We start from the raw sequence: 19,735 nt of genomic DNA, 5'->3' as shown, positions 1-19,735 counted from the left end.
TTTTCAACCATCTGAGGTGAAAGAGGCACTTTTATTTCAGCCAGTATGTACAGACCAAGTGAGACCTTGGTAGTGTGTATGCCAAGGAACTTAAAGTTGTTCACCCTCTCAACCCCAGATCCATTGATGTCAATAGGCACCCCAGCTATATATACAGTATATGTGCCACAGACTTTTGCACAGTACTATATGGCTTTGGAATGTGGGAGAAATCCAGGGCACCCAGGGGAAGCACATGTAGTCACAGTGAGAATGTACAGACTCCTCACAGGCAGCTGTGGGAATTGAGCACTGATCGCTGGTGCTGTAAGTCATCTAGCCATGATGCAATCATGTCACCCGAGAAAGCCCGTGCAAGCACTCACAATGCCTGAGCATTACTTAATGTAATTGATTTACTTAATTGTTTGGTATTATCCTGATGGTTCAGGGGTAGTACCTGATCGTGTGAGCCCTGAAGCTCCTGTACCTTCTTCCTGATGGCAGCAGTGAGAAGAGAGCATAATCTTTGGACAATAATGTTGTGTCTGCCTTTTAACCTACTTCAAAATCAATCTAATCCCTCCTTCCCTCCCACATAATCTTATATTTTCCTTCATTTATATGCCTATCTAAGAATTTCTTAACTATCCCTAATGTACCTGCCTCTTTCACCGCCTCTAGCCGGTTGTTCCATGCACCCGCCACACTTTGTGTTAGAAACAGCAGTACCTCTGACAATGCCCTATACTTTCCTCTAATCACTTTAAAATCATGCCCCCTCATATTGGCCATTTCTACCCTGGAAAAGAGTCTCTGGCTCAATCTATGCCTCTTATCATCTTGTACACCATATTCAAGTCACCTTCAAATTTCAAAGTACATTTATTAATTGAAGTATATATACAGTTGGCCCTCCTTATCCGTGGGGGATTGGTTCCGGGACCCCCCGCTGATACCAAAATACGCGGAAGCTCAAGTCCCTTATTTAACCTTGCTCAATGCAGTGGTCTTCAGGACCCAGCAGAACCCCGGACTTCATTTAACCTGTCTCAGTGCGGTGGACATTAGGACCTGGCGGTGAAGCTCTGAATCTGTAGGGTTTCTGTTCACGAAAATAATCACGATCACGATTGAAAATAAAGTGGAAGTAATAAAGCGATCAGAAAGAGGTGAAATGCCATCAGTTGTTGGAAAAGCGTTAGACTACAGTCGGTCAACAATCGGAACAATTTTAATGGAACATTTGAAAGGCCCTGCCCTGAGGAAAGCTACAATTATTACTAAGCAACGCAGTGGTTTAATTACTGAAATACATATGTTTCTTAAGTGTCTTATATGTATAGAAAGGTAAAATAAATACTATAAACTAAGACAAACGTTTTACTAACTGAGGCTACATAATACCGGAAGTACCTGTCCCGACTTCAAATCCGACTTAAAGACAGACTCAGAAACGGAACTCATTCATAACCCGGGGACTGCCTGTACTTTTAAATCATCTCTAGATTACTTATGATACCTAATACAATGTACAAACATGTAAATGCTGTGTAAATAGTTGTTATACTGTATTGTTTAAGGAAAAATGACAAGAAAAAATAGTCTGTACTTACTCAAACAATGAGTGCTGGAAAGAGAACTTCCAGGTTTTCCTGATCTGCAGTTGGTTGAATCCGCGGATGCGGAACTCGTGGATAAGGAGGGCCGACTGTACTATAAACACCCTTGATATTTATCTCCTTACAGGCAGCCTCAAAAGAAAGCAATTTAATAGGACCCATTCAAAACGAAGACTGTCAAACACCTAAAAAAACAAAATTTTGCTAACATTCAGAACTAAACTTCATGAAAGTGAGTTCATGCCATGAAGCCAGTCATCCCTGCAGCCAGTTCAGGAGCCTGTTGTTTGCAGGCCACAGCCTCAGCACAGAACAGAGAGAGGTAAACCTCTCCGAGCAGTGGGCTGAACACTGGCCTGTCCCTGAAACCCCGATCTTTTCAATCAGGCCTGGTGCTTAATTCAGCCATACATTGACTCATTACGCACTCTCTGGCCTGGGCCCTGCCCCCTCGCTTCATCACAAACCCAACCATTCCAATCTGGCCCGATGCTTAAATCTGTCAAATATCGGCTTGTTCCTTGCTGTTTTTTGCCCAGGCCCTGCCGCCTCGACTCTGCCTCACCTCAGCTCACCTTGCCTCACTCCAACCATGGTCAGATATTGGCTCGTTTCTCACTCTCGGGCCTGGGCTCCACTGCTTTGATTTATATGCCACGCTGCAACCTTTTTGTACGTCTGAGACTTCAGTTCATGCCATAAAAATGTCAGGTCATAAAGGAGTTGCAAAAGCTCAACTCTCAAATGGAAGTTACAGGCTATTGATTGCAGTGATCATTGTCCAGAAGTCGTGTGATTAATGGAGTAGTAAGTAGACTTGTTTGTTGCCAGTAAGGTATCACAGTGTCTCACCAGTGCCATTGTAAACCAGAAGAAATTTCTCATGCAAACACGAGGAAATCTGCAGATGCCGGAAATTCAAGCAACACACACAAAATGCTGGTGGAACACAGCAGGCCAGGCAGCATCTATAGGGAGAAACACTGTCGACGTTTCGGGCTGAGACCCTTCGTCGGGACTAACTGAAAGGAAAGATAGTAAGGGATTTGAAAGTAGGAGGGGGAGGGGGAAATGCGAAATGACAGGAGAAGACTGGAGGTGGTGGGGTGAAGCTGAGAGCTGGAAAGGTGATTGGTAAAAGGGACACAGAGCTGGAGAAGGGAAAGGATCATGGGATGGGTGGCCTAGGGAGAAAGAAAGGGGGAGGGGAGCACCAGAGGGAGATGGAGAACAGGCAGAGTGATGGGCAGAGAGAGAGAAAAAAAAGAGAGGAGGGGGAAAAACTAAATATATCAGGGATGGGGTAAGAAGGGGATGAGGGGCATTAATGAAGTTAGAGAAGTCAATGTTCATGCTATCAGGTTGGAGGCTACCCAGCTGGTAGATAAGGTGTTGTTCCTCCAACCTGAGTGTGGCTTCATCTTGACAGTAGAGAAGGCCATGGATAGACATATCAGAATGGGAATAGGATGTGGAATTAAAATGTGTGGCCACTGGGAGATCCTGCTTGCTCTGGCAGACCGAGCGTAGGTGTTCAGCGAAATGGTCTCCCAGTCTGCGTTGGGTCTCACCAATATATAAAAGGCCACACCGGGAGCACCGGACGCAGTATACCACACCAGCCAACTCACAGGTGAAGTGTCGCCTCACCTGGAAGGACTGTCTGGGTCCCTGAATGGTGGTGAGGGAGGAAGTGTAAGAGCAGGTGTAGCAATTGTTCTGCTTACAAGGATAAGTGCCAGGAGGGAGATCGGTGGGAAGCGATGGGGGGGACGAGTGGACAAGGGAGTCGCGTAGGGAGCGATCCCTGTGGAAAGCAGAAGGGGGGGGAGGGAAAAATGTGCTTGGTAGTGGGATCCCGTTGGAGGTGGTGGAAGTTACGGAGAATTATACGTTGGACCCGGAAGCTGCTGGGGTGGTAGGTGAGGACAAGGGGAACCCTATCCCGAGTGGGGTGGTGGGCAGATGGGGTGAGGGCAAATTTCTCATCCTCCTTTGCTCCAAAGAGAAAAGCCCTAGCTTGCTCATATTATCCTCATAAGACATTGTCTCCAATCCAGGGAGCATCCTGGTAAATCTCCTCTGCACTCTCTCTAAAGCATATATGTCAAACTCAAGGCCCGCGGGCCAAATCTGGCCCGCGGTGGAATTATCTTTGGCCCGCGAGATAATATCTAATTACTATTAAAGCTGGCCCCAGTAATCGAAGCGCCTATGGCGTGTGATATGGCTAATGCTGAGTTTATTCAGGTACCAGGTTTTCAGGGTTTTTAGTGTTTATTCGGCAGTCTTGCTCGGCAGTCTTCTTCATAAGAAACGGAATTTGTAAAGTGAAACACTTTGTAGTTATAGCAGAGACTGAGACACATGAGAGCAGGCAGAAAAAACGGAGGCAACGAAAGCTGCGTTTGCACGCGTCCGACTGATCCGGCCCGCATGAAGCTGCATTTTGCTCAATCTGGCCCGTGACCTAAAATGAGTTTGACACTCCTGCCTAAAGCTATCACATCCTTCCTATAATGAAGTGACCGGATCAGAACACAATATTCCAAGTGTGGTCTAGGTAGCGTTTTATAAAGATAGAGTATTAACTTCCTGCTATCACATTGTTTTATAACGAGTCCCCAGAAAAACATCAATAGAGGCATATTTTGAGAAAAATGTTAATTATAGTCATTCTTTTTCACAATAAGGTGTTAAAGAATGAGCTAAGTTTCATTTCCTTTGTTCAGTCACAATAAGAGAAATGCCCGCTTCCAATATAGATCAGTAATCAATTACATAGCACCAACAGCACATTTGAACCTCAGGAGCACACTCTATAAGGCTCAGTGATGCTTGTGACCTCCACTAAACTTGATCTTATAGTTCCTTGAGCAATTTAGTCACAATTGTTCAGAATTTTCAGCAGCTTTGTGATTGCTTCCATTAGGATGTGATTACTTCAAAATAATTTTCATGTAAGAACCTTTGACACAGCTAAAAGAGAAAAAGAATTTCAATCAATTTATAAATATGAAACTGACTAACAAAACTAAAGGAAAGAAAATATTCCTGAAATTCTGTTAACTTCAGTATTTCAAAGACAGTCCCCAGTTATGGCTGAAGCCTGGATGGAGGCTGGAGTTGTAAGACTGTCCACGAGTGTGGGCGGGTGGGAGGGAGGAATGGAGCTTGTTTTACTGTTCCACAAACACAAGCAAATCTGCTGATGCTGGAAGTCCAAAGCAACACAATAGCATATGGGCATGTATTGTTGGCCTGAGACATTAGGTGTTTTCCCCTTTCCATTGAAGCTGCCCGGCCTGATGAGTTCCTCCAGCAGTTTGTGTGTGCGTTGTTTGTTGTGTTCTGTGCCATCCTGCCAAGCATTGTGGGTATGGTATGTTGGCACTGGGATGTGTGGCGACATTCATGGGCTTTCCCCAGCACACCCTGGCTGGTTGTTAACACAAACAATGCATTTCACCATATGTCCTGATGAGTAAATGAATCTGAATGGGAAGTAAGGTTACCGATCTAATGCAGTGAACCAGTGGGCATGATGATGCATGCAATGGCCACTGTCAATGGGCTGTGTTAGGACATATTTTGGGGTCATAGAAAATAGCAAATATTAATTTCAGCAAAAAACCAGTCTTTAGATCTGAATGTGGATTGTACAATGAATTTAAAATGCAGTTTAAAACGATTGTCTTTCTGAAGCTGAAGACTGGGTTGATCGCAGACCAGGAAACACCCCACCAACCTGAGATATCTGAATATGCATGAATGCAGCTCAGAGACAGCGGTGATTTACACGCATTTTAGGTGTGTTGGTGGAAAGATCTGGGTGTTTGAAAGTTATATGTAACTCAAAGGAAGCATTATAAATATAGAATTCTCCTACCTTTACCTTTGATCTTTAGCAGATAAAAATGTGATGTAACGCTGGGTCAGGGAGCCTCTCTCCAGAGTGACTCGAAATGCTGTCAGCTTGTGTGTGCCGAATAAAGAATTTTATATCACCAGCTGCATGTCTCCAGTGGCCTGCTTCAATGCTGAATGAATTTATACATCTATGATTTGATATAGAACATATATTAAATCACTTATGTCTGTTTATTCCAGACTGTCGGCTGTGACTATGAAATAGAATCCAATGCAGTTGAAGATCAATGTGGGGTGTGCCATGGGAACGGCTCTTCTTGTCAGACAGTAAAGAAGACCTTTGAAGAGAGTGAAGGATTAGGTAAAAATTTGATCAACAATTTTATCTCTTGACTGTTCTTGATAATATTTAAGAGAATGTGGACAGTTTCCTGTGCATTTACTTGTTACTGGTGAATGTGTAGTTCGGATTTCCAGCACCACCGGTTCCTACTATAAGTCTGGTTTACGCAGTGAACCCACCGCTTTGGCCACATGTCAATCCCATGGTCCCAGCCACACATCTGTTCCCGACCTTGACTCAGACTACACACCTGGTTCCCATCCTCGCCACCCACCACATCCCTGGCAACACTCACAAGATGCTGGAGGAACTCAGTGGTTCAGGAAGAATCTGTGGAGAGGAACAGTCGATGTCTCAGACTGAGACCCTTCACCAGCACCAGAAAGGAAGTGGGAAGTAGCCAAAATATGAAGGGGGAGGAGGGGAAGGAGTACAAACTAGCCGGTGATAGATGGAACCAGGTGAGGATGAAGGTGGGTGACTGGGGGAGGGGGTTTGAAGTAAGGAGCTGGGAGAAGGTAGATAAATGAGGTGAGGAGCTGTTGAAGAAGGAATCTGACAGGAGAGGACCATGGGAGAAAGGGAAGGAGGAGGAGCACCCGAGGGAGGTGATGGGCAGGTGAGAAGAGAGGTATGAGGAAGCCAGAATGGGGAGTGGAAAAACAGAGAAGGGGGTGGGGGAGAAACCAATGTTCCTGTCATCAGGTTGGAGGTCACATATCTGACCCCTGGTTCCAGTTACACATCTGGTCCACATTTCCAACCGAATGCATATGAGCTCCATGTTCAGAATCAGAATCAGATGTGTTATAATCGGTACATTCAGTGGACACTTTATTAGGTACACCTGTATGCCTGCTGGTAATGCAAATACCTAATCATCCTATCATGTGGCAGCATCTCAATTCATAAAAGCATGCAAACAAATTCGAGAGATTCAGTTGTTCAGACCAAACATCAGAATGAGGAAGAAATGTGATCTAAGTGACTTTGACTGTGGAATGGTTGTTGGTGCCAGATGGGGTAGTTTGAGTATCTCAGAGACCTTTGATCTAGTATTTTCATGTACAATAGTCTCTAGAGTTTACAAAGAGCGTTGTGAAAAAAACCAAAAAAAAACAGTGAATGATAGTTCTGTGGTTGAAAATAGCTTGTTAGTGAGAGAGGTCAGTGGAGAATGGCCAGACAGGTACCAGCTGACAGGAAAGTAACGAGGTGCAAAAGAGCATCTCTGAATGCGCTACACTTCAAACCTTAAAGTGGATGTCCTCCCACAGCAGAAGATAATAAAAATGCACTCAGTAGTGTTATGCCTGCAGCCCCCTCCTTTGTGAGAATTGCAAGAGCACTCTTGGGTTGGGTCAGGGGACCCAGGAAATGGGAGAGAGACGTGCAGTCTGCCTCGTTCCCCGGCGATGCAAAGTAACGCAACATTGGCCTTTGTCTCTTGGAGACACATTTGTGGATTGGGGACTATGCTACGTGCAAGCCCTCGAGCAAAGTGGGCTGGGTGACGGGGAGAGATTGCATCATCACCTCAACCTGATTGACATCTACAACCCTGCAAGTCAGGATAAAAGAGGGGCTGTAGAAACAGCCCCCTCAGACGCACCAGAAGAAACGCTAGCGATCCCGTAATAGCGGGAAGCCATTTGAAGGAAGCCACGTGCGGAAGCCCTTGCCTGGGAGCTGGTGGCTGGTACCACGGAAAACGACTTTGAACTAACAACGGGGAACCAACTCCCCCGACTCAACGGATTGGCCTCATAAAAGACCCGGGCAAGTTTCTTTTCTCAAAATCTCTCTCTCTCCAACAATTGCAAACCCAGCGGTCCCCAAAGGCTGAAGCCTGCATGAACTGAGTGACTTTTATATTTCCATCGGACAATACATTATCCCCTAGACAACGATAGAGCTACTTCTTATTGATCATTATTATATCCGCGCTTTTAGATTTAGTACTGACGACGTCTATTATCTGTATGTTTGCATTAATCTTATTTTTGTGCCTCTTTATCAATAAATACTTTTAAAAATAGTACCATCAGACTTCAACGGACCGCTCTATCTTTGCTGGTAAGTGACCCAGTTACGGGGTTCGTAACAGTAGCTACTTTATTAGGTACAGGAAGGTAATTAATAGAGGGACCACTGAGTGTATACAATGTGAAATCTCTTGCTTTGTAGCAGCAGTACAGTGAAAAGGCATAACATTACACAGCTAATGGTGCAAAAATGAAAAGAATCATGAGATACAATTCATGGGTTCATAGACCATTTGGAAATCTATGGAAGAGAGGAATAAGCTCTTCCTGAATCCCTGAGTTCAGATCCTCAGGCTCCTGCTTCTTTTCCATCAGTGATAACCTACTGGTGACCCCTACTCTTACTTCACTTCCAGCCCACATTCTAAAACCCAGTTCTGGCTGATTTTCCAGCCCCCTTTCCTAACCCTCAGTTCCGGCTGCTGATCCTAACTTTCAATACCAGCACATGCCTGGCCCACATTTCCAGCTCCCATATCCTGCTACACACCTGGCCCGCAGTCCTGAACCCCACCCAGCTTTTTCACACCTGTTTTGAATTCTTCATCAGTAGCACATCTGGCCCACAGTTTGGTGACACCAAAATTGGTGGCATCGTGGGCAGTGAAGAGATTACATTAAGTGGGGAAATGGACCAACGAATAACACGTGAATCTTAGCTGGACAAATGTGAGGTTACGCTTTGGTAGGTTAAACCTGTGCATTGGAGCTTCCATGTCAGTCAGAATGTTTTCCACTGTACATCTGTAGAAATTTCCTAGAGTCTTTGGTGACATAACAAATCTTCTCAAACTCCTAATGAACCAGAGCTGGTGGCTTGCCTTCTTTGTGATTGGGACATAGAATAGCACAGCATAGGAATGGTGCTGTGGAGGAGTGCAGGCAATAAGGAGGAAGTGTCGCTGCAGTTATAACTAGGACTGGGCCTCAGTTGTCAGGCTTGTTTGTAGAGTGGCGTCTGGGTTCGGTTGGGAGTGGCCTCTCCTGCTGTGCTGCCTTCCAGTGGTGGATGGATGGAATTACAGGCCGGACTGCCGGGATCCACCAATTTGCGGGATGTTGCTGAGGTACTTAGAACATAGAACATAGAAAGCCTACAGCACAATGCAGGCCCTTTGGCCCACAAAGTTGTGCTGAACATGTCCTTACTTTAGAAATTACCCAGGGTTACCCATAGCCCTCTATTTTTCTAAGTTCCATGTACCTATCCAGGAGTCTCTTAAAAGACCCTATCATATCTGATTCCACCACTGTTGCTGGCAGCCCGTTACACACACTCACCACTCTCTGCATAAAAAAACTTACCCCTGACATCTCCTCTGTACCTTGGTCTAAAAATGAACACAACTGAGTTCTTTTCTGCCCCTTTCTCATTATTTTGATTGTATATATTTGTTTTTGCACCTTGGCCCCTGAGGAACTCTGTCTCGTTTGGCTGTATCCATTTATGGTTTGAATGACTATTAAACTTGATTTGATTTGACCCTGTCCTTTGGCCCAGGAAACCCCGTGGTCATGGAGATAATGTAAAAAATCCGTACAGGCAGTGGTGGAAATTAAGCAATTGTATCTCAATGCATTATCGCATCTGGCTGCAGACTTATTACTGTATTGGCTTTAATCATCAATTAGATTGGAAAAATTGAGACAAGATACAGAAATGTTCAGGGCTACTCCTAGTTCTTGTTGTAGTACTGACAGAAGATCAATGTAGCCCCAAGATTTACAGGCGGCATGGTAGTATAGTGGTTAGTGTAATGCCATTACAGCACCCAGGACCTGAGATCAGTGAGTTTGTCTATCCAACACAGATGCCTTGTGCAGGAAGGCACAGAGTCGACTGTACTTCCTTAGAAGGTTGGCGTCATTCAATGTCTGTAGTGAGATGCTGAAGATGTTCTATAGGTCAGTTGTGAAGAGCGCCCTCTTCTTTGTGGTGGCGTGTTGGGGAGGCAGCATTAAGAAGAGGGACGCCTCACGTCTTAATAAGCTGGTAAGGAAGGCGGGCTCTGTCGTGGGCAAAGTACTGGAGAGTATAACATCAGTAGCTGAGCGAAGGGCGCTGAGTAGGCTACGGTCAATTATGGAAAACCCTGAACATCCTCTACATAGCACCATCCAGAGACAGAGAAGCAGTTTCAGCAACAGGTTGCTATCGATGCAATGCTCCTCAGACAGGATGAAGAGGTCAATACTCCCCAATGCCATTAGGCTTTACAATTCAACCGCCAGGAGTAAGATATGTTAAAGTGCCAGGGTTGATTGTATTTAATGTATTTAAGTAAACTACTTAAGAACTTTTTAAAAGCTATTATTAATGCTTTTTGAGAGAGTGATTTAGAGGCATATCATATTTTTACTGAGTTAAGTATTGTATGTAATTAGTTTTGCTACAACAAGTGTATGGGACATTGGAAAAAATTTTGAATTTCCCCATGGGGATGAATAAAGTATCTATCTATCTATCTATCTATCTATCTATCTATCTCCCTGTGACCATGTGGGTTTCCACCAGCTTCTCTGGCTTCCTCCTACCTTCTAAAGACATACCAGAGGACTGAACCTCAGAGTAGAGAGGCGTCCTTTTAGAATGGAGATAAGGAGGAATTTCTTTAGTCAGAGAGGAGTGAAGCTGTGGAATTCATTGCCACAGGCAGCTGTGTAGGCCAAGTCATTGGATATATTTATGGCAGAGGTTGATTGATTCTTAATTCGTCAAGACATGAAGGGATACAGGGAGAGGGCAGGAGATTGGAGCTGAGAGAGAAAATGGATCAGCCACGATGAAATGGTGGAGCAGACTCGATGGGCCAAATGGCCTAATTCTGCTCCTATATCTTATGGTCTTATGAATTGGTAGGTTAATTGGTCATGTGTGTAACTGTGCAGAAGAGTCCGTCACCATGCTGTATCTCTAAATGATTAAATAAATAATATATAGATTTATGTTTGTGCTTACTTTTTATCACTGTTTGATCTTTGAGAAATAGCTTCATTGCAGAAAAATAATGCGCTTTGTGATGGTATTGGATTTACTGACCACTGAATTCTAAACTCAAGTAAATACTTTAATCCCTATCGGATATAAATAGCCACGCGTACTGTCACTAACAGGAGATTATACTGTAACTACCCAATCTTCAAAGACTAGTTCATGCCCCTGTTTATTCTCCACAATGAGTTTAGCTGCCAATATCCACTATTTGAACAGTGAGTTCCTCCTTCTTACCAAGAAGAAGTTAACAAAGTAGTTAAAAACAGTTTGTTTATTTTCAAGGATACTCATTTAAATCCACACAACTTTCTTAAAACACATCTGAAGCTCACCAAGGATTTCTATCCTAAACATTTCCCGAACTATAAACCACTTCTGAAAAATGAAGGACAAAGGATTTCCAAAACTTAGGTACAATTCCTGTAAACCTATAGTTTCCTGGTTTATTTTTACAGCTGCTTAAGAAAGGCTCTAAAAATAAACCAGGAACTCATAGGCTGCTGAGCCTGACATCAGTTGTGGGAAAGTTATTAGAAGATATTCTAAGGGACCAGATATATGAGAATTTGGTTAGACAGGGACTGATTAGGAATCAGTCAGCAGAGCTTTGTGTGTGATAGGTCATGACTAACCAATCTTATAGAATTTTTCGAGGAAGTTTCCAGAAAAGTTGATGAAGGCAAGGCAGCAGATGTTGTGTACATTGACTTTAGCAAAACATTTGACAAGGTCCTGCATGGATGGTTGGTCTGGAAGGTTCAGTCGCTTGGTATTCAAGATGAGGTAGTAAATTGGGTGATGGGGTGGATATATGTCTCTACCAAAGGAGGTATAAGGCACTCCTTCCCTCCTCTAGCCTGCAGTTTACCCTTGGGCAAGGTGTAGCCCCTGCTTAACCCCTCAATCGGGGTCTCGTTAAGCTATTGGAGCAGCCGGTGGATGGTCGTATGAGCAGATGGTACATATCACAAGTCCTGGTTATGTGACTACTGACACCAGGCAATCTCTGAAGGGTATTGATAATGGCTGGGGCTCCCAGTCTTGTAAAGACACTGTCCAGAAGAAGGCAAACCTCTACTGTAGAAAAATTTGCCAAGAACAATCATGGTCAAACACCATGGTCATCTACGTCACATGACATGGCACGTAATGATGATGATGAGTTTGCATCATACACTAGAGTGTTCTCTTCAGTTACCCGACGAGCTCTTAGCCAGGAGCAGATGTTGTCAGGTGGTGTCCAACCTTCATAGAGTGTTTCAGTCCTTAACCACTACACTCTCCAGTCGGTGGGTCAGCAGTGGTGCCCATTTGCTCCTGACTTCCAGCTCAACTCCTCTCACCTGCTCCATATCCAGCAAGAGGCTCATCCTGCTTCTTCCCCCATCCTGTGAGCTGCTTGCTTCTTGCTCTTTTCATCAAGGCCCAGTGCAGACAGCAACCTCTGTTACGTATCCCGTAACTGGATCACTTACCAGCAAAGATAGAGAGGTCCACTGAAGTCTGATGGTACCATTTTCAAACGTTTTTATTTATAAAGGGGCACAAAAGGAAGGTTAATACAAACATTTTGATAACATACGTCGTCAATACTCAATCTAAAGCGCAGGTAGAGTAATAACCAATAAGAAACAAACTCTATCGTCTAGGGGTAATGTATATATTGTCCGCTGTATATCTGAAAGTCTCTTGTGCTCACTGCAGTTCCACCAGCTGCCGTCTGTTGTGGTGTCGCGTTGGTGCACTTTGTTAAAGAGAGAGAGAGATAGAGATTAAATGAAACAGTTACCCAGCAGAGTTTTCCAACCTTCAGGAGTTCGGTTCGTCGAAGTCTCGTTGGGGAATGGACGCTCATTTGTGGCCTCCCCTGTAGCTAAGCCGTTCTTCCGTGGTGAGGTCGCCAATCCCAGGCAAGGAAAAGACGCACACGAACCCCACCACCAGCTGTCGCTATTAAAACGCTGTCGCAGGATTTCTAGCGTGTCTTCTGGTGCGTCTGTGGGGCCGTCTTTACAACCCCTCTTTTATCTGAACTCACGGGGTCTCAGATGTCAATCAGGTTGGGATGATGCAATCTCTCTCCATCTCTCCACCCACGTTGCCCTGAGGGTATACACGTAGTACAGTTCCCAATTCACAAAGGTGTCTCCACGAGACAATGACCACCGGCGCCAGCTTGGCCTCGCCGTGAAACGTGGGACACCGCACTTATCTCTCTCTTCTCTTGAGTCATTGACCCCCCCCTTCACTAGGGCTCTGGTGATTCTCACAAAGGAGGGGGCTGGGATCATAACACCTCCATGTCAACCTTTCCGGGAGCCCTCTGCATCCGATCGCTACGGGGAATAGACGCGTCTGCCCTGCAATCTTAGACTAAGGACTGGTGCTTCAGGGCCTTTTTCTCATGAGTCTCCTTGCATCCTTCCTCCCATGGTACTGTGAGCTCCGCCAGGATAATCTTCTTGTCTTCAGTGGACCTCAGTACGATCTCTGGTCGAAGTGTAGTTAGCACCACCTCAGAGAACTGCAGCTTCCTCCCCATATCAACCCTCATCTCCCACGATTTGGAAGTTTACAGCAGATTGGATTTAGGCCTCTTTGATATGACTGACATGGCCCTCTCCTTGATAAAAATGACTTCCCTGTTTGCCTCTCTGCCAGCTGGTCCCATTTTACACCTTTCCCACTCCAGTGTGTCAGCAAGGGACAGCAGGGCCTTGTCATGGTGCCACCTATACCATCCTTGTGTTAAAGCTGTTTGCATCCTGACAGTATGTGTGCCAGTGAACCCCAATGACCACAAAGCTTGCAGTTAGGGTCCTCTCTCAGCCCCCATTTGTGCAGCTGTGGTGATGTAGGGAGAGTGTCATACATGGAGTGCAGGAGGAAAGAAATATGGAAGGGCTGTGGTCTCCATAGCTCTGCCCAAGTGATCTTGCACTTGGGAAGATGCTATTTCATCCAGGCGCCCTGTGACCCCCAACTCCTCCGCCTTCAATAACCACCCTTCGTTCTCGTGGTTCTGTACCTCTGCCTGGACCATGTCATGACTATCCCTTGCACTTGCTCTGCCCCATCACTGAAAATGGGTAGAGCTGAGGCCTAGTCATCCCAGGCATGGGTTGCTGATGAATTCTCAATTGCAGGGAGCTCACTGCCTGGTCTATGGCCAGGTTGGAGACCCACTTTCAGCCCAATCCTGTTGTGACTCCTGCTTGGTTTATCAGCTTGGAGTTATCTTTTATTCCACGTACAAATACTTGGTTCACTCAACTGATACTTTTTGATCAATATTTATGATTGACTTCTTCTACTAAGTAATTCAGGTCCTACTGTGTTGATCCGACTCTCATCCCAATGGATTTACCAACATTCAGGATGAGGTAGTAAATTAGATTAGACATTGGCTTTGTGATGATAGGCGGTTGCCCCTCTGACTTGAGGTTTGTGACTGGTGGTGTGCTGCAGGGATTGCTGCTAGATCCATTGTTGTTTGTCATCCATATGATCTGGTTGATAATGTAGTTAACTAGATCAGCAATTTTGCAGATAACTCCAAGATTGGGGGTTTACTGGAGAATGAGGAAGACTAAAGAGCTTGCAGTGGGATTTGGGCGAATTGAAAAAATGGGCTGAAAATTTTGCATTTTTTTTGCACAGTACTGCAGGTTACTGAGCTACTGAAAAAAAATCTTTGTTGTTGTTTCTCTGGCTGAGAGTAGATAGCTTCATTTGCTTCAACACAGCAGGGTTTTGTTTCTCTCAGATTGCTGATCCAGCGATATTTTTTGCTGGCAACGAGGGTCTTAATCTTGAACTTCTTCCACAAGATGTCAGGGAGAGGTGAACTGGGTCAGTATTTTTCAGAATAATATGCGTATTAATATCATGCTACCATCTTAGCATGTTCCCTGGAAAGGAGCTCCAAAGTCACCAGACAAAACAAGACTACCCAGACACACCAAGTCAGGAGATCAACTCTAGCACCCAACAAACCAAAAACTAAAGCTACAAGACCTGCACAAAACCACATAGTTGCAACATATAGTTACAACAGTGCAAACAATAGCATAATTGATAAAAAAAAACAGACCATGGGCACAGTAAAAATAGTCCAAAAATGTTAAAAGACTATAAATTCGAAAGAAACCCCCACACAGTTTCCACAAGTCCTCAGGGTCCCCATAGACTCGTCATCCCACGCAGGCAGCAGAAGAGAATACCCCCGCTGTGGACTTCCAAGGCACCGCCAGACTTAGCCTCGCAGACGCAGCGCACAATGAAAGCTCTGTCGTACCCAGCCTCGCAGACACAGCACACAGTGAAAGTGCCACGACCGCAGCAGACTCCGAGTCCATCGAACCTCCGAGCCTCCAACCATCCCCTCCGGCACAGCTTCTCAGAGCACCATCCTCTGCTGAGTGCATTAAGAAGCCCCCGCCAACAGCCATCGGCAACACGACCCCAAGGACTGGGGGCCTGTTCTTCTCAGCAGAGTCCCAGACCTCACAGCAGCAGCAGTAACGAAGAAGGCCTTCCTGGAGATTTCCAGATGTTCCACCATGCTCCCACGTCCGTTTTTCATCAGATTAGGATTGTGCATAGTACCCCGCCTAACAAATAACAGATATCAGCTCCAGAGTGGCCGCTGCAAGCTGTGTCACGCCATCATCTTGGACTACAAGTGCACATGAGAAGTTTTGCAGAAGAGATAATGTCCTTCTTATCAGTAATGAAAACTGAAAACCCAGCAGCACCTCTACTTTCTGCGAAGGCTGAGGAACATCCATCTCCCACCCCCCATCCTCATCACATTCTACAGGGGTTGTATTGAGAGCATCCTGAGCAGCTGCATCACTGCCTGGGTCGGAAATTGCACCATCTCGGATCGTAAGACCCTGCAGCGGATAGTGAGGTCAGCTGAGAAGATCATCGGGGTCTCTCTTCCCACCATCACGGACATTTACACTACACACTGCATCCGCAAAGCAAACAGCATTATGAAAGACCCCACACACCCCTCATACAATCTCTTCTCCCTCCTGCCATCTGGGAAAAGGCACCAAAGCAGTTGTGCTCTCACAAACAGACTATGTAACAGTTTCTTCCCCCAAGCTATCAGACTCCTCAATACCCAGAGCCTGGACTGACACCTTACTGCCCTATTGTCCTGTTTATTATTTATTGTAATGCCTGCACTGTTTTGTGCACTTTATGCAGTCCTGGGTAGGTATGTAGTCTAGTGTAGTTGGTTTTTTTTCCCCGTGTTATTTTTTACATATTTGAGTCTAGTTTTTGTACTGTGTCATGTAACACCATTGTCCTGAAAAACATTGTCTCATTTTTACTGTGTACTGTGCCAGCAGTTATGGTCGAAATTACAGTAAAAGTGACTTGATTTGAAAATGTTGAGAAGCAATCAATGGGTTGGAAACATCTATTGAGAGGGAAACTGTTAACTTTTCAGCTCCAAGACTCTTTATTACAACTAGGATAAAGAGACATCAGCTTGGAATTGGTTAGCACAGCAGGAGGCGAAGGATGGGTAGAACGAAGGGAGAAGCTCTGATAGGGTGGGACAAAATAAGATAATGTTATAGTTATTACCCTAGAACGATCAGGCTCGTGAAACAGCGTGGATAACTTCACTCACCTCAACATTGAACTGAATCCACAATCTACAGACACACTTTGAGGATTCTATAACTCAGTACTATTTATTTGTATTTTTGATTATTTGTATAATTTGTCTTCATTATGCACACTGGTTGTTTCTATAGATTTTCATAAATTCTATTGTATTTCTTTATTTTCGTGTAAATGCCTGCAAGCAAAGAAACCTTATGTGAAATGAACGGCCAGCACGTGGTGCATGTGAATTCAATTTCAACATTTGAGAGAAGTTTGGATAGGTACATGGATGGCAGGGTATGGAGGGCTATGGACCCAAAGCAGGTCAATGGCATTAAGCAGTGTAAGTGGTTTGGCAGGGACTAAATGGGCCAAAGGACCTGTTTCTCAAGTCAAGTCAAGTCAAGTCAAGTCAACTTTTATTGTCATTTTGACCATAACTGCTGGTACAGTGCATAGTAAAAATGAGACAACGTTTTTCAGGACCATGGTTTACATGACACAGTACCAAAAATTAGACTGAACTACGTAATAAAAAAAAACACAGAGAAAGCTATACTAGACTACAGACGTACACTGGACTGCATAAAGTGCACAAAAACAGTACCGACATTACAATAAATAATAAACAGGACAGTAGGGCAAGGTGTCAGTCCAGGCTTCGGGTATTGAGGAGTCTGATAGCTTGGGGGAAGAAACTGTTATATAGTCTGGTCGTAAGAGCCTGAATGCTTCGGAGCCTTTTCCCAGACGGCAGGAGGGAGAAGAGATTGTATGAGGGGTGCATGGGGTCCTTCATAATGCTGTTTCTGTGCTCTTTTATGAGTCTATGGCTCAAAATAGTATAAGGTGACATACTTTGATATGAAATTTACTTTAAACTTTGAATCAAGTGTAACCCTCAGGCTCAGCCAGCATGTGTTCACTCGGGGAAAACAACTTCTGGCCCTGCCAAACTGAGAAATCTCGTTTGTGTGGATGCTGCGTGATGTGTTGCTCGGTTACAAATCTGCACAGCAAAATATCAGACACTACACCATATGCAATTAAGTGATTGAACTTTTTAAATCTTAATCTGGCTAAAGGGTTTGTAAAGAAAATAAAAAGTGAAAGGGCCCATTTTAAGGAAAAAGTCTATTTTTCGTTGGAGCTCACTTTTCGTTCATTTATTCCTGTCGACCTCCAAGCATAGCAGACCCTCAGACCCTCACTCCTCAGTCCACTCCATCCGGTGCTCTTCCGACTCTCTATTCGTGTCCCCTGTCTATCGCTCCCTGACAAAAGAACCTGAAAATCTCTCTTCCAGATTTAACAAGAAAGAATAACATTTCTCCCATTGGATAACATACATTCCAAAGCCTCATTATCTCTAGTCATAACCCAAACATTGCTGCTACAGAGAAACCATTACATCAGCAGTGAAACATTACATAGAAGCCATTACATTAGCCTTAGCAGTGAAACCTTACGGCGTGTTACACAAGTTATACTTCTTTGTGTTGGGATGTGGAACATGAGAGAGGAAATCTGAGCCAAAACCACGGGTTAGGTGACTTGCAACAAGACCAGTTCTGATATAGAAAGCAAGAATGAGTTACCTAAAGTTGGAGAGTTTGATATCGAGTCTGGAATGCTGTGGCATACCTGGGTAGGAGATGAGGTTTTGTTTCTCCAGTTTGCATTGGGACTTGTTGTGATAATGCTGGAGGCTTCAGACAGATAGATCAGTATGGGACCAGGAAGGAGGCAAGTGTATAAAGTCACTCCTATGGACTGAGCTCAGCTGATCCACAAAGCAATAACTTAGTCTGTGTTTGGTTCATCTGATGTTGAAAACCTCACTGATGTTAATCTTCTGTGATCAGTCATCTTGGCACTTAATTGGGTCTTGGCACTGATAAGGCCAAGTGGCAAGTCAAGTGGTTTATTGTCATTTAACTACATAAATGTATATGACATATATAATGTATTGTAGTCATCACCTTGAACAAGCAAGCAGGACATCATAGATATTTCTGCAACAAACTTAGATGGAATCGATTCAAATCCTGAGCCTGGGTGTTATACTATGAGCTTCCTGCAGCTTCTGACAGACAACGGGTGTTCAGAACTATCAGCCTGCAAAAACTACTAAGCTTATTGACACAAACCTACAGGGCAATGTCACAAGAAGGGCAGCAGTATTAAATGACTGGTAACGGTTGAAAATAGATCAAAGCATCAATTGAAAAGTGAAAGTACAAACCTACACAATTAGATATATAAATTAATTAAAAGCATTAGAATTGAATTTGGGATTAGTTTATTATTATCACTTGCATAACATGGTTAAACAAATGTTTGGAAAGATTAGGTTTATTTGTCACATTTACATCAAAACACAGTCAACTATGTCATTTGCGTCAAGTCTGAGGATATGCTGGGTGCCATTCTTCCGGTGCCAACAGAGCATAGTCACAACTTACTTAACCCTAACCTGTACATCTTTTTTCTTATTGAAATGTGGGATGAAACCAGAGCACCCGGAAGAAGCCACACTGTTATGGGGAGAATGTACATACTGACCGCAGTGGGAATTGAACCCTGATCGTTCAGTCGCTGGTGCAGTAAACTGCTATGCTACTCTGCTTCCCTGCCTCACTGTGCCATGCCATTCCTTATCAAGCAAGGAAGGTATTGATGGTGATGAGCAGAATTTATGGGAGAAAGTTCCACAACTACAATTGCATTTATAATATTTCAGAAAAATTTTGCTTTGAGTTGTTGAACATCTTCAAGCTATCTGGCTCTCCCATGACACTCACAATAGCCTTCAATCGTTAGCTTGACAACCAGATGTGAAACTCATAACTATTTATCCATTTGCAGCCTTTTGCATCCATTAGCTCCAGCCGTTGTTGTGATGACAGAAGGAAAGATTTACCCAAATTCATTGGTCCAGGAGGAAGTGGCACCCCTTGGATTTATAGGCAGGTTACCGAGGGTCAGTCAGATAGATTTCTGGAGGAGTTTTGGGCTTAGCCCATGTCCAGCAGGTGGGATGTTCCGATATCCTATGTGAAGATGAACACATCTTCAAACACTGTGGTCTAGGAGTCACTGAAGCATACATCGTGGAACAGTACAGCACAGTTCAGGTCCTACTCCAAGATCAATCTGACCCCTCCCTTCCTCATAGCTCTCTATTGTTCTTTCATCCATGTGTCTATCTAAGAGTCTCTTAAATGCCTCTAATGTATCTGCCTGCAAC

General features: G+C 44.3%; 1 protein-coding gene across 1 annotated transcript in view; it reads left to right on the top strand.

The window, feature by feature from the left end:
- The window catches only part of LOC140737658 (A disintegrin and metalloproteinase with thrombospondin motifs 12-like), a 615,581-nt gene that overhangs the window by 377,582 nt on the left and 218,264 nt on the right, over positions 1 to 19,735 (top strand). The window contains exon 14 of the mRNA XM_073064184.1: positions 5,712 to 5,832. Within this exon, the coding sequence (XP_072920285.1) occupies positions 5,712 to 5,832 (121 nt within the window). The remainder of the gene's footprint in view (positions 1 to 5,711; positions 5,833 to 19,735) is intronic.

Source organism: Hemitrygon akajei, chromosome 13 (genome assembly GCF_048418815.1).
Source record: "Hemitrygon akajei chromosome 13, sHemAka1.3, whole genome shotgun sequence".
Taxonomy (NCBI): domain Eukaryota; kingdom Metazoa; phylum Chordata; class Chondrichthyes; order Myliobatiformes; family Dasyatidae; genus Hemitrygon; species Hemitrygon akajei.
This window is presented reverse-complemented; position numbering and strand designations above follow the sequence as displayed.